This window comes from Notothenia coriiceps, unplaced genomic scaffold (assembly GCF_000735185.1).
Source record: "Notothenia coriiceps isolate Sejong01 unplaced genomic scaffold, NC01 NC01_scaffold00030215, whole genome shotgun sequence".
NCBI classification, from domain to species: domain Eukaryota; kingdom Metazoa; phylum Chordata; class Actinopteri; order Perciformes; family Nototheniidae; genus Notothenia; species Notothenia coriiceps.
Window position 1 is genome coordinate 458,586 of NW_011362916.1, and position 14,941 is coordinate 473,526.

Consider the following 14,941-nt stretch of genomic DNA (forward strand, 5'->3'; position numbering starts at 1 on the left):
ATAAAAGATTGTATTTGTATCAGCTCTGACGCGTCCCCCGCGAAAATTTTGTCGCGCTGTCTGTTTATTGTCTGTTGATTAATCCCGATCGTACATGATGGCAAAAAGACGATACAAAGAGGAGTTTTTAAACGTTGGCTTCACAAAAGCTGTTAGAAATGGGGAGGAGCAGCCTCAGTGTGTTTTATGTGGAGAGGTGCTCAGTAACGAAAGCTTGAAAATGAATAAATTGGACCGGCATCTCCAAACAAAAACATCCTCTGCATCGGGACAAATCGAAGGATTTTTTCATCTGCAAAGAAGAGTCTTTCAAGAAGCAGTGTTTTGACGGCGGAAAAGTAAGTCACTCATTTTAATCATTTGTTTTGTGTTTTTGTGAGTTCGTGAAATGTCTGCTCTCAGATTTCTTCTGTGCGCGCTTGGATCTTTTGTGCAACAACCCTGTCAAAATCCCTCTGTGGGGATTCCCCACAGTATTGAGTATGTAGTCGCTTTGGATAAAAGCGTCTAACAAGTAACATGTAATGTAATGCGCTATAAATGCGGTTGCCAGGTCCACATTGGGTATACAGCACGCCGGCTGGTGTTAAAAATCACCCAATAACCCAGCAATGTTAATGATAATATCTTCTGTTATTTTCAGGCATTCAAAGGGAACAGAGGGGCACTGAGGGCATCCCATCAAGTCAGCCTCCACAAAAAAAAAGTTAATTAGTTGCCAAGTGTTGGAGTTTATTTGTCAGAGTGTTTTAAAACAGCTCTGTTCATTTAAAAGTGTTTAAAAAATGTGTGCACATAGTTTTTGATCTAGTGACAAACTTAATGTTGCACTTCTGATAATTTAAATTTGGTTTCACCTGTTATGTACTGTATACACTTGACTGCACTTCAGTTAGTGTTTTGTCCCTTTCTGTTTACAACATGTTTGTTCTTTGTTCATTTAAAATAGTTTAAAATGGTGTGTACATAGTTTTTGAGCTAGCGACAAACTTAATATTGCACTTTTGATAATTGTATAATTTAAATTTGAACTGTATATACTTGACTGCACTTCCCATGTTTCGTCTTTCTGCTTTGATCCTTATTTTTTCTGGGCAAGTTCAAAGGGAAGGTTGTTGCGATGCACTTTTATAATTAAATAAATATTTTCATTTACATTCTAAATTCATGGTGTGTTGCATTCTTTGTTTAAAAATGTACATATTATGGAAAATCATGACATTTTTTGAGCTTGGGTCCCTTAGGACCACAACATTTCTGTTTTGGGTCTCATGCTGAAAAAGTCTGGGAACCCCTGCACTAAGACATATACAAATTAGGTTGTATACATTAACAAATAACTAAAACAACAATACTGTAGAATAACAAAATTAATGCCGTGAATAAACCGAAACACACGTGTTGAAGCGGTTCGCTGCTGATTACTACGCACGCACCCCCGCGCACGGGTCGAATATTCGCTGCTGATTACTACCGAATATCCGGAGCCCAAAAATGTTTTATTCGGGACAGCCCTACAGTGTATAAGGTCCGCCTGGCTCAATTAATACAGTCTGACCAATGAGACTAAGGCAGGCTATAGCCCTGCAATACATATGGATGAAGAGTCATTTCCAATATGTTGTTGACTAATCCAATAAGTGCATACACCCCCTACATCCACTGCCCTTCAGTTATTGGTGAGGCAGAAACATAAGAAAAGCACAAAAGGGTTTATTAACGTCACGTTTGCTCTACACATCTGTTCTCCATTTTGCATTATTTGTAAAAGTCTTCCTGTTCTGATTAGGCTATAAAAATGTCACGTCATGATTGCTTTTATCTTAAAAAGAATAGGCCAACACACGGTAGATAATGGACACACTTTTCCTTTTGAAAAGCACGTCAGACATCCGTTTCCCAGCGCCGGTCGGGGGTTAACCAAGTCAACAGTGGGACAGTTTCAATAGGTTTGTGAGTATGGAGGAGCTGTGCTGGGGCCAGTTGTTTTCTCATGGTGAGCCGGAGGGTTATGGGCGGGTGCTAAACTCGACAAACTATGTGAGGAATGTGGAGAGCCGTACGTCTGCTTTTTCACATTTTACTGAGGAACATTAGCAGGGAGGCAGAACTACTGAACAATGAGCTCTCACTTCTCAGGACTAAAACCATACCAGAGTAACACACACGCCTCAAATTGTTTAAAATGTTATTATCAAATTGAGAAGCTAATTGAAAAAGGGAGGCCCTAATGTTTTGGTCACAAATGGTGATGAAATGACAAATTGAATCAATAGTCAAACACTTCTAGCTCCTAATGATGACTGTTTGGCATTAATAGGTGCAGCTACTTTATGTTAAAGGTATATAGTGTACATTATGACAGAATTCACTTTGTTATCAAAGGATTTTAAAGAGGTTACTTTGTTTGAAGTCATATTAAAGATGTCTATGCATTGTGCTGCAGAGATACTTACTGAAATTAGCGTGCTAACCGATTGGTCTCCTGTTATCTTGTAATACCTCGGAGGCGAGAGTGAGTTACTTTAGTGTCAGACTGACCTCGGACCAAAAGGAGAAGATGTCCAGACTGGCTTGTCGATAAAAACAGCCATCGTCTGTGTGTCTGTATAGTTTGTTAAGCAGTGTAGATCCAATGTGGCAGACAGTTTGGCAGATTTGACAACTTGGAGTGGTTTTAAAAATGGCAGTTTTAACCAATTATGGATCGATTTTAAAGTTTGGGGGCTCAAAACTGCCTTTTTTTAAAATCCTTAAAAATGTCTGACATTGATTCAACCTGGTCAATATAGCCACACCAAAGTTGTCCACGCCACTTTTTAGCCACTGTCTGCATATGCTATTTAATAAAACGCATGCCAATTGTGCAAATTGCCCAACAAGTTGGCATCCGGCAGTTTCTATGTGCCATACTATACATTTTTAACATAGAACTTTGGAGTATTCTGCTGGCAAGTAGACCAATATACCGGAGCTTTAATGCATGTAGTTATACCATCCATTTACAAGACACGTGGTGGAAATCAACATGAAGGACTCGTGTTTCCAACGGACTCAAACAGGCTGTCCCGGCCAACTGTTGAGACGTCAGAGCGACACACAGTGGGTCCTCTGTTCAACACACAGATCCACACCTGACGCCTCACACTCAACACCACTTGTGTGTCGTACGTGTGTGTCTGGTACACTCTGGGACTAATGTGTCTGGGTTTGGTACACAAGACTCCTTCTGCTGCATTTATTAAGCACCAACAGTGGACCTTGGAAACATTCCCACCACCAACCTGTGGTTTTTGACACTCTGGTGAAATCAAAAGTAGTTTTCTGATAATTTGGTTTCGCACCAAGACAAAAGAAGCATACAATTTGTCTGCAGTTTACAGGTGGAGGTGGAGCAGCACCTTTCTAAGATATATTTTAACAAAGAATTGCCCAATTGATTAATTAGGAGGCATTTTGTCTCCAATAATGCAGTTCAATCGCCACACTTTCAGGGGTTAACCGTCACTTTGTCCATTCATGCATTTTTACGCGACAGCTGTTATAACAGTGACAGCTGTCAGAATAGGAACACACACACTCACGTTTCATGTGTAGATATACATGAGGGCTTTAGCACAGATGACCACATGTATTACGGTACCCAATATTTAATCCCTTTAAATCTGGTATTACGATGATGTCAAATAGGCTACACTTCTGAAGCACATTTACTCTAGTTTCCTCACCTTAAATTATTCACCTACATTTGTTTCTTTGTTAACAGATGCTACTACAACAAGTGGACCCTGAAGGCACCATGCCACCTTCAATGCACCATTACACCTCCAAATAAACAAAAGATAGATGTTCGTGGATAATATTTAATACATTTCACCATTTATTTATAATAAAATTAGACCTGGTGAACAGTTTAATGAAGTATATTCTTTTTCACAGACCATTGTGGGCGGGTTTAGCCCAGCTGTCAATCATTTAATAAACGTGTGACTAAGATTCAGTGTACATCAAAACAAAAGCTGCAAAGGAAACAACTATAATTGACTGAATTTAATTGATAATTGGGCTTATTGACACATGAATACTACTGTTGTGTATTATCTGTTTACATTCACATTTAAGAAGTACAATATAAGAAAAGCACATGTTTATGATCATGTTAGGGCCATATTCCATTATACTTTTAGAATTAGCATAGGGTAAATTAACAATGGACCACGGACCATAGTTTGGACACCTCTGTGTTACACTGGCTGACGTAGAGCTGCAGAAGTGGCTCGAAAATCAAATTCAAAGGTTGTATTGTCATATGCACAAAGCTACAGTGTAGAAATGGCAATGCAATTCTGCTGACCTGAGCTCCTCCAACAATGCAACATATATAATAAAATACAAAGATACAAAAGAAAACGTAGTGCAAAAAGTATATACATGTCAATAGAATATGGGATATGTACAAGAACAGAATATGAAATTAAATAATGTACATTAATACAAAATTAAATACGGTTTATTGCGGTGATAACTATGTATATAAATGTGTATATTGCAAGATGACGATAATAAAAATCCAAGTCAGCATTTTGCCTTTTAGCTAATTACCCAGAGTTGCTTCCTGCACCTATCTGGCTGTGATTAAAGTGTTAAAACAAAGGCTTACTTGTGCGCGAGCTGCTCATGGTCAGATCTGATCTTCCCGAGCTCGATCTGCAGCCAGGCCCGCTCCTTGGAGGAATCATCCAGGCACCTTCTGGCATCCGCTAGTTCGGTCTCGTACAGCGCTTTCAGACCGGTCACCTCGCGACTCCTCACCTCCTCTGTCTCGCTTATTTGCAGATGGAGGACGCTGTTTTCAGACTCCAGGCTGCGGACCTTGTCTATGTACACGGCCAGGCGGTCGTTGAGGTTTCGGAGCTGCTGTTTCTCCTGAAGCCTGCTTATCCGCGTCGGGGTCGGAGTTAGCGGAGTGCCGCACGTGCTTCTCTTCACGCTCGGAGGAGGAGTTGCAGCTGCGGTCGCCATTGTAAAAAAAGACGAAATAAATAACCAAAACAATAAACCACACTTCAACAAGACAAGTGCCGGTTAAACGATGTATTCGTCACCCAACCGCTCAGCCCTTGTGCAACTCTCCTTGTATTATCCCGTCTCCTTTTCTTCTTATCAGTATGAAAGAGGGGTTTGGCTTCCTAATATGGCGGCTCATTAAATATGTGACGTCGTGGAGAACTAGCCAATGGCGTTGCTCGACGCAATGCGTTCTTACAACGTTAACTTTTGTGTACGCCTGTTACTAGTACCGGCGCATCCCGAAACGGCTTCGAGAAGGCGGAGTCCAGTTCCACCATGTTTTGTTTATCTTGATTAGAGCGGGCGACTCCGTTTGGAGAAAACGAGCGCTCCGTGATTTTTCTTATAACGGCTGGTCTTGAAACCGTTACATTGTTGGACTACTTCACTTGAGTGGATACAGCTTTCAAGAATTGAAGAAATAACATGTTTAATATAAAACAGATAGTAAATAGAACAGGAATAAAGGCGATGACCTAGCTATAACAGAAATAACATATACAGACTCTAATTGTTTTTGATCTGTTGAAGGGTCAACATTTTTTTATTTAGGACAGAGCTTAAAAAAAACACAAGAAACTATTGTTCAGCTTTTTTATGAAGGCCACATTTAGAGTTTTCTTACATTTGCTTTAATTAGGAGTAACATCCATCATAAAAAAGAAGAATGAGCTGACTCAAAAGGAAGTTTTGGATATGTTTGTGAGCATCTTAATCCATAAAAGTACATGATACTTTAGATGATATACTCAATACTAAAAGTACCTCAAAATGGATTATAGTACATTACTTGAGTACACTTTTAACATAATGCATTCACTAATATTATGATTGAGTTGTTAGACTAGTGTGGAAGAACACTTCCTGCATCTTTACAAATCCATATTGCAACGTATTTCCAATGTCATTTCTTATGAAAACGTATTTTATTCCATATTAAAATGAAAAAGGCTTTGAAAATATATTGTAAGTACTGTAAATTATTTGAAAAGTATTCAACTTTCATGCATAATGTTAGAGTACACACCCAACTTGAGCCCTTCTTGTGTTTTTACGAATCAATGATGCAACGTATTTCAATAGTCATTTATTTTTAAACTTATTTTATTTCATGTTAAAATGACAAAGACTTTGACGATTTGAAAAGCGTTTGGCAGGTAATCAGTGGAGAGTGATGTCATGCATCATCTCCCCTGATTAACTGTTCATGTATAATGTTAGAGTTAATAATGTTAGAGTACGTACCAAACTTGAGCAGGCCGCAGATCCATATCCATTATATCTATGTCCCATAAATCAAAATCCACAGTCCAAATATACAAAGCAAATTCCTAGTATATGTAAATAAATACGGTAATAAAACCCATTCTGATTCTGAGTGCACATTTTAACTTTAAATGTAAATATGTTTCTATAAATATACATTTTCTATATTGTATTAGATATTTTAATTTCACTTCTTGCGTTAAAATAGATATCTTTATTATTATACTCTTTTGCCTATATTATTCTTTTAATTCTATTTGTGATGATTGTGATACAGTCAAAGTAGCTTTTAAACAGTGGCAGTGTGCAGATATTTCCCATGTCTCTATTTAGACATGTGAGACATATAGAGGCCGGATGTAACACTTGGAGCATTTTGTAGGAATTTATTTTATTTTGTCAGCAGTAGGAAAATAATCCCATCAAGGACTAACAGTGTCTTCAGTTCTCTCACCGACGACATCACTGATGGACTTAAGGTACTCGTGGGTCCGAGAGTTAATCTAATTGATGACGACCATCATCAGTGCTGCTTCAACCCCTCTTCTCTCCACTATAAGCAACATGTGTTCTCACCAATTCACTAAAAATCACAATATGGTGTACAGTTGTTGCGCCGAAGCATTATGGAAAAAGGACAAGACATCGGACTGTTCTCATTTAATACCAGGAATTGTACCATCAGAGTGTAGTTTGACAGTTAGACTCAGCCATTGTCTGATTATTACTACATTTTCCTTTTTACCTCTGCACCACAAACAACATACATCTCACCAGGTACAAACAACTTCTTCATAACTTAATGTGACAAAAGTAAGCAACTTAGCCTATATACTGTATTTAGGACCCTGTTGCACCGAGACAGTGTGAAAAAGTGATTTATTTTTGTCAAAAGGCACATTAAAGGGGACACTGAGTACACAGATGAACGTCTCTCCCCTCAAACTTCACCAGCAGAGTTTAATCTACCTCCATTTGTGACGGTTTCAACTGCTGCAAACAAATAAATGAATTAATTGGTTACTTATAAGAGTCCTGCTGCAAATGCTCAAGAGTGAAAATGTGATTTAACCTCAGACAGCAGAACCGTGACGATGTGCACATGTTGCAAGAATCAATGAATGTGTTACTGTGGGTTTTAAATTAAACTCATGACATCTAGCTGTGTCCCAGTTGCAAACTACCCAGCATGCACTTATCCTGCTTGACTAAAGAGTGATGTGGAGAAGGTGTTGTTGTGCTTTGCTCTGCACGGATCACATGATCACAAACAAAGCCTAAATCATCAATCTGCACACTGAAGTGTTGCATCAGTTTAAAAGTGATTTTTAAGTTAATGGTTGCTAACGCTTAAGGCGGGTTAAGACTTCTTTAATGCCCTTTAAATCAAATGTAAGACCAATTTTGCACTTTCACTCAGTCAGGATTAGCGATGTAAATGCTAGAGCCATTTGGTAAGTTATATATTAAAAAAAATATGTCATTATTCATTAACAATAATATAATTCTACCACCAATGTGTTGACATTTTAAAACATTTAAATACCAATAAAAGTCTTGTTTTTCCAGTAAATTACGATTTTTAAAGGTCAACATAACGCAGATTTCACCTTTACTGAACAAAATGTCGATGTGAGCAAACCGTGTTAAAGAAGTGGACGTAAACTCAGCCTGTGGACGGGACTTCTTTGTGATTGACAGGTCGCTACCATAGTGACCTATCAATCAGGATAGAGGCGTTGCAATGCAAATAATGGTCACTTCTGGTGCCCAAAAAACTAGATGAAAATGCAGAATATGACAAACTCCAGGCTTCAAAGGGCTTATCATCATTATAACTACGTCCATCGCTTACAGTCTATGGCAGGGTTAGCAGAATATTATAATTCACACTCATTATTTATCATAGTTTGACACAAATTCGAATTGTTTTATACAAGGTTATTCAGTAAAGACCCACATTTTGAAAGGAACAAACGCTTCATAACAGTTTCAGCTCAATGGCTTCTTATCAAGTCAGCTTTAAAGGGTTTTTACAGGAGACAGTCTCAGACTCTGGGTTTACTGTTTGGCAAATGACTTATGGTGATTTCAATTTCATGAAAATATGGGAATTAAGAGATATGACAACCGACAAAGGCCTTTAGGTGCTGCTTCATTATCCGATGTTAAAATCTTATTTTGACACTAAAATAAGTTATTTGTTACATGTTAAATGATTTTTGTTTAATCCAAATACCACACAGAAACTTATGATTACACACATTTGGAAAGCTTAAGAATGGCAAGGTGCAAAGCTACCCCACGATCGATGGACAATTTGCAAAATAAGAAAGGGTTTATTTACAGCTTGAAAAAATAAAAATAAAAAAGTGGACGGATCAGAAGTCAAGAAATGCGCACAAAATAAGATCATTGGCACCTTTTCTACCCGCTAGTTAAAGTTTTCAAATGTGAAATTAGTGTCAGGACACACCTTGAGTAATTCACTGTTTCTACAAAAACAGTACATTAGTTTCTTTGAAAAGGAACTTCTATAGAGCACGGCCAATCTGGGTACACAGCAGATTTGACAGTGTTACAGTATATAGTGAGAGCCTTCTCGGGTGTTAAGGTCTGCTCTGACACATTTTGGCATACTTTTGAAAGAAGGTAAGTTTGAGTAGACTTTGGATCTGTGCTGACCTCTAGAATATGTCATACAACTGGGATAATGCATGGAATAATCCCTACAATAATCTGAGTATAATAGAGTGTTGATGTGATGACATTTACTTACATATTCTAAATTCATACCAGGCATCTAACCGAAAAACACAATTTGAAAAAACGTAATTATGCTAACTCATTTCTGGTTTAACGACTCATTCCTGCACCACTTTATGCGTTTAGTTTGTTGGTATCAATATGCAGGATGTGTAAATACGTTTAAAGGAGGATGAGATGATTAGTTAACGCCTGACTTGAGATCTGAGCAGTGAAATCCTGCTGATATTGGAATGTCAGTAATCACCTGTGAGCATCGACATCTTTAAAAAACAGGTGTGCATTTGGGCTTTTTGGGGATGTACGATTATCCTCTGTTGTCCCATCAGCCAGGTTTTTCTCCAAGTGTGTCAACCCGCGCCCCGTGTTAGTTTGAGAGCCTCACACAGTCCGGGGGGGCAGCTGCTGTTTGTAGATCCCAGCCAGAGCTTTGGCAGCGCTGTGGATCATCTGGCGCTGCGTCATGCCCGTCATGGCCTGATGCCAGTCAGTCCGGTTGATGTTGGGCAGGCTGCGCTCCAACACCTCGCCCACGGTGACGATCAGACCTGACCAACGCAGGCTGTAGTCGGGGGGGGTCAGGGACTGGGCCTAAACAGGGGGGGGAGGTCAGAGAAAGGTTTGTAGGCGAGTGACATTTAATAATAATTATTACACAGCTTAGTTGTATACTTGTTTCTGATTGGTCAATTCAGAACATGTGACACGTTATTAATCCAGTAGTACAGACCGCTGTCAAGGACTATATTGACCGTTGCTAAGGAGGATCAAGAAAGAGCGCTGGACGTCAGATAAATCACCAGAAGAAGGCAGATAGGAAGTAAACACTAACACCTTAAAGGTGAGTAGCAGAATCTTGTAATCTATACGGTATTTGACAGGCAGCCAGAGAAGTTAATAACGTTTCGAAGGCGGATCAACTATGCTGCAACCACAGTGGTTAAAACTGTTTTTTCTGGACTCCACTGCTTTCAACTAACCCAAAATCAAAAATGTCTACTCTCAACAAAACAGTACAAAGTAACATAGAGGTAATCTAGAAGAGTGGGATCAGTGGCACTAATGGATGCACGATGCCAGAACCTAGGAAACTTATCATTATTTCGCTCTCCAAACAGCCCCTTACACCCCCCACAGGATAAGGGGGTACAGATAAAAGATGGGTTGATGTCATGGATAAGAGAGTATTGAATGTAAACGTTGTACAGTGACAGATGTGTACCTGTTGGATGTGATCCAGAGCCAGAGGAGTGGTCTGAGTGAAGACCTCGATGCGGATGCTGTGACCCGGGTCCTCCAGGATCAAACATCCGATATCAAACCACCTGCAGACAGAAGTATTTATAGCAGGGAGGAATATTGCACTCAGTAAGGAATGAATCTGAACAGCAGGTAATGCGATTGAGTATATATCGCTCCAAACTAGCCTCAGATATCAACATACTTCATTGCATCTCTTCTCCCATCAGCGTTTCTATATCTTACACACTGTTAGATATAAAAAAACTCTCCATATTTCAGAGATCTTCTCTCTTACCGGTCGGGGAAGAGCTCAGCGATGAAGTTTTCCAGAGAGACGACGGGCTGCTTCTCGTGGATCACACCAGCTCGACGCAGGCTGTCTATGCGCTCCTGAGCCCCCTGCACACACACACACACACACACACACACACACACACACACACACACACACACACACACACACACACACACACACACACACACACACACACACACACACACACAGGATTTCTGTAACCTTAACCATAAAACATCAACAGTGACACTAATAAAATAACTTCAAATTAAAAAGATAGGTTTTTAATTTAAAGTGTTAAGGTCTAAATTAGAGAACGAAGAACCTAGCAGAAGTGTGTGTGTTTGAATAATGGTTGAATCGGTCTTGATAGAAATGGCAATCCCTAATATACATACTGTCCCACTTTCACGGATGAAGTCGGCAACCTTATTTATGTATTTATTATAATATCTCTGCACAATGACTACTTTTACTTTTGGTATTTTAACAATATGTTGATACTTTCAACTTGAATTGAGTAACATTTTGATTGCAGTACCTTTACTTGTAACAGCGTATTCCTACACTCTGCTTTTGATTATCATGTTTCTGAAGAGGGCATTGATGTTGTGTCACGGCCACATTCGATCATGGAGGTCTTACCCTGAAGAAGCCCCAGAATCCCCCCCCAGCGTTGGCCTGGCTCGGCGCTCTGGGGTCCTCCTGCTCCTCGGGGAAGGTGATGGGAGATCCGTCGACTCCCCCCATCATCAGGGGCTGCTGGACCATGGGGTTCGGACCCATCCCTGGAGGATAACGTTATTATTAGTATGACTTTTGGAAGCACGTTTACAGTACTCTGGGGCTTCATGGAGCCATGCTTCAAGCACAAGACATGCTCCAAATATCTGGAACAAACTCCCAGAAGCCTGCAGGTCCGCTGCAACTCTGAACACTTTTAAATCCAGGCTGAAGCTTTTCTTTTTACCGCTTAACTATACATATCTCACACTGCACTGCAACTTGTATTCATGTAACCTGTGTTATTCTATATTAGCTTGTTTTATGTGTAATGCCCACACACACCTAAATACTGGGTGTCTGTATGGTATTGAAACTACTGAGCTTGCCTTACCTCCACATTCGTCAAATAAGTATTTACTTTATTTACATTGGAAATTGTTGCCTTCTTTAGAGTTGTCATTCAAGATTAATTATTTAATGAAATGGGGTAAATCCAATAAGATAAATAAATAACTTTGACATGATAATGTGGTTCACAACATCAGACACACAAGTAATAGAGGTGTGTGTGTGTGTGTGTGTGTGTGTGTGTGTGTGTGTGTGTCTCTCTCACCTGGCATGGCGTTGGGACTGGAGAATGTGGGCATCAGCGGTGTTTGTGGCGTTCTTCCTGCGTGACCCCGAGTGATGTCATATCCTGCGCTCATGGAGTAGTTTGAGAGAGGCGGACCCATAGGGGGAGGAGCCGAGAGGGGAGGAGGCGGAGCCATGGGGGAGGAGAGGGGGGGAGGAAAAGATGGAGATGGAGAGGAGAGGGGAGGAAATGGAGAGCTGCTTGTATAAGGAGAGGAGAGTGTGGAGGGAGGGGGGAACGGGGAGGAAAGAGAGGGGTGAGCTGCCATGGGGCTGCTGAAGGAAGAGATGGAGGAAACAGGGGGGAGATGGGGGGAGAAGGTGGTGGTGGACAGACCTGAAATATAACTAATTATGTTAGATCACAATCGGTTTTATTACCAAGTAGGTTAACACACAAAGGAAATTATTTACACACAATATAATGATGTGAGAAACTAATACTATAGTATATACTATATTCAAAGTGGAGTGCTGTGCAGGTGTGAAAAGAGACCTGTGTTTCTCCAATCAAATGCAATAATATAATATAATACATTATTTTATATAGATTATATATATATTTATATAGTCTTAAAGCTACAACCGGCCCTTTGAGTGCAACCATGATGCAGATGTGGCCCGTGATGAAGTTGAGTTTGACGCTGATATGAAGGACCTTTGATTTCTCATTCTATCGTCATTACATCAAGACTTTTGATTGATGCATTTTATTTTAAGTAAAATAAATAATTACAAAACAAAAAATGGTTTGCAGTGCATAGTCATGTAAGAGAAATCAAAACAAAAAATGACATTTACAACAACAACAACAGCATTAGCAACATAAACAGTCCCACATCTAGTGTTCGAAAAGGAGTGAGAAGAAGGATAACTTATTTAATCTCACCCCCTCGTCCCTAAATGATTTATTTATAATCTATAATCTGCAATAATTATCATTATTATTATTATTAATATTAATCTGTTTACCTGTTGATTGACATATATACATATGTACATACACACATACATACTAGGGATGGGAACGATTAATAGAATATTCAAAATTATTCAGGTTTCGAATATGAGAATATGAGTTATGAATATTTGTATTATTATTTATTTTTTTGGGAGGGGTGCCTAAGTTGATTACATATTATCAAATGGAATAATTCAATGTAATACGACAGTGCCATAGCTAAGTGTGTTAGGTCTAAAGGTGTGTGTTGCTCCGCTCACCGGTCCCTCACAGCGAGCAGAGCTGCTGATCCCTCTCTCTTGCGTCCGGTTATACTTCACTCGCGTTTATGTGCAAATCCATCAGATCTAGCTAGTTCTAGCTAATGCTATGGCTGCTGCCCCTCCCTACACGCAGATCACGCAGATCGAACTTTATTTCAGGGTCCCGACAAGTTGGTTCGTGTTCGTATGTTATATAGATTTGTGTTTCTTTTATTACTTAAATGTTTTGCCTCGCGTATTCGTTCTTCACTTTATTTCAACAACTTAGAAGTCAGCAATCATGCGTCCTAATTGGGAGAACTCCAGTCCGACTTGTTGTTCTACTTGTGTTTTAGTAGAAAATGATAACAAGACAAAATAAGAGTATATAATAACTGCAACGAGACAACTTCCTCGACACTGGAGTCACAAACAAGTAACGTATACTAACAGACTAAGGTATATTAGTCATGTAGTTTTTGGCGATTGAGTTATGGGGTTTGGACAAGTTTGACCGTAAAAGAAATATTGACATAGGGGACACAGGAAAAAACACAGGAGATATCCAGTAACGGACACAACAAACAGAGTGGGGCCGACTACTGGAAGTGTTTAGGATGACAATTAACAAGGGATATAACTGGGATACGAGACCATTCCCACAATAACTATTCCGCGGGGTTTTATTGTACATGAGCTAAATAATAATATAAATAATAATAATAATATAATGTGATCGATTACACGTCGACTGTTACTTCGGAACTTTGAACTTTGTTGGACTATAGAACGACACAAGAGCCCGAGAGTCCACATTTCGTCTCTTCTACGTACCTTCTTTCACCCCTAGCTCTGCTGCGGAAGGACGGTCGGGTGGAGGAGGAGAGTTACTAAGACGGTACGCGGGGGGCTACAGGCGAGCCAGTTCTGTAATAGATAGTTGACCTACGAAATGCGTGCTCGTTTGGACTAAAGAGCATAAAGAGGTCCTGACGAGGGACTGAGCGGAGGATAATTTTCAAAGAGACAAACTAGTCTTCTTTATCACTTAGCACCTCGCAACTGCTACAGGTCTGTAATTGGTCAACGTTGCCCTTAATGCGTCTCTTTTAGTAAAAGAGCTACCATGTCTCTTCCACCACAACACACACACACCACACACACACACACCACACACCACACACACACACCACACACACACACACACACACACACCACACAAACACACACACACACACACCACACACACACACACCACACACACACACAACAACACACACCACACACACACACACACACACACACACACACAATCCCTACCTAAACTTTCGTTTACATATAAGCTGGGTTTTTTTTGCAAATTGACTTTACTGTTTATAGTATTATTTTTTTCTTTTTCACCCCATTTTTTTTCTGTTTTTTTTTGTTCAACTTAAACTGTCTTTTACTTATTTGCGTCAAGTTTATTCATATCTTCTTGGTTCAGCTAAACAGTCTTTACATAACTTGACCACTAAGGTCAACACTTGTCAACCTGTCGATATCCCGGAATCCCATGGCATTGGGAATATCGTTGTCCTCTAGTTGTGTCTAACGTCGAGAAAGTTATGAGTAAGAACAAATTCTTATCTACTTCGTACGTACAGATTGTGACAAGTCCCCTCTCCGCTTACGCTAAGGTGTAGTGCCGGTCGGACATCTCTTTGCTCTGGGAGAGTCGACCCTTAGACCCGTATTCTA

General features: G+C 39.8%; 2 protein-coding genes across 3 annotated transcripts in view; both read right to left on the minus strand.

Moving 5' to 3' along the window:
* Positions 1 to 14,941, minus strand: part of pds5b (PDS5 cohesin associated factor B) — a 464,227-nt gene that overhangs the window by 312,967 nt on the left and 136,319 nt on the right. The window lies entirely within an intron of this gene.
* On the minus strand, positions 11,255 to 12,393 carry prrc1 (proline-rich coiled-coil 1). Its single transcript, XM_010787276.1, has 2 exons — positions 11,979 to 12,393; positions 11,255 to 11,427 (listed from the first exon to the last, which is right to left on the minus strand). Exons 1-2 carry the CDS (start codon positions 12,265 to 12,267, stop codon positions 11,270 to 11,272), a joined length of 447 nt encoding a protein of 148 aa, XP_010785578.1. The 5' UTR covers positions 12,268 to 12,393; the 3' UTR covers positions 11,255 to 11,269.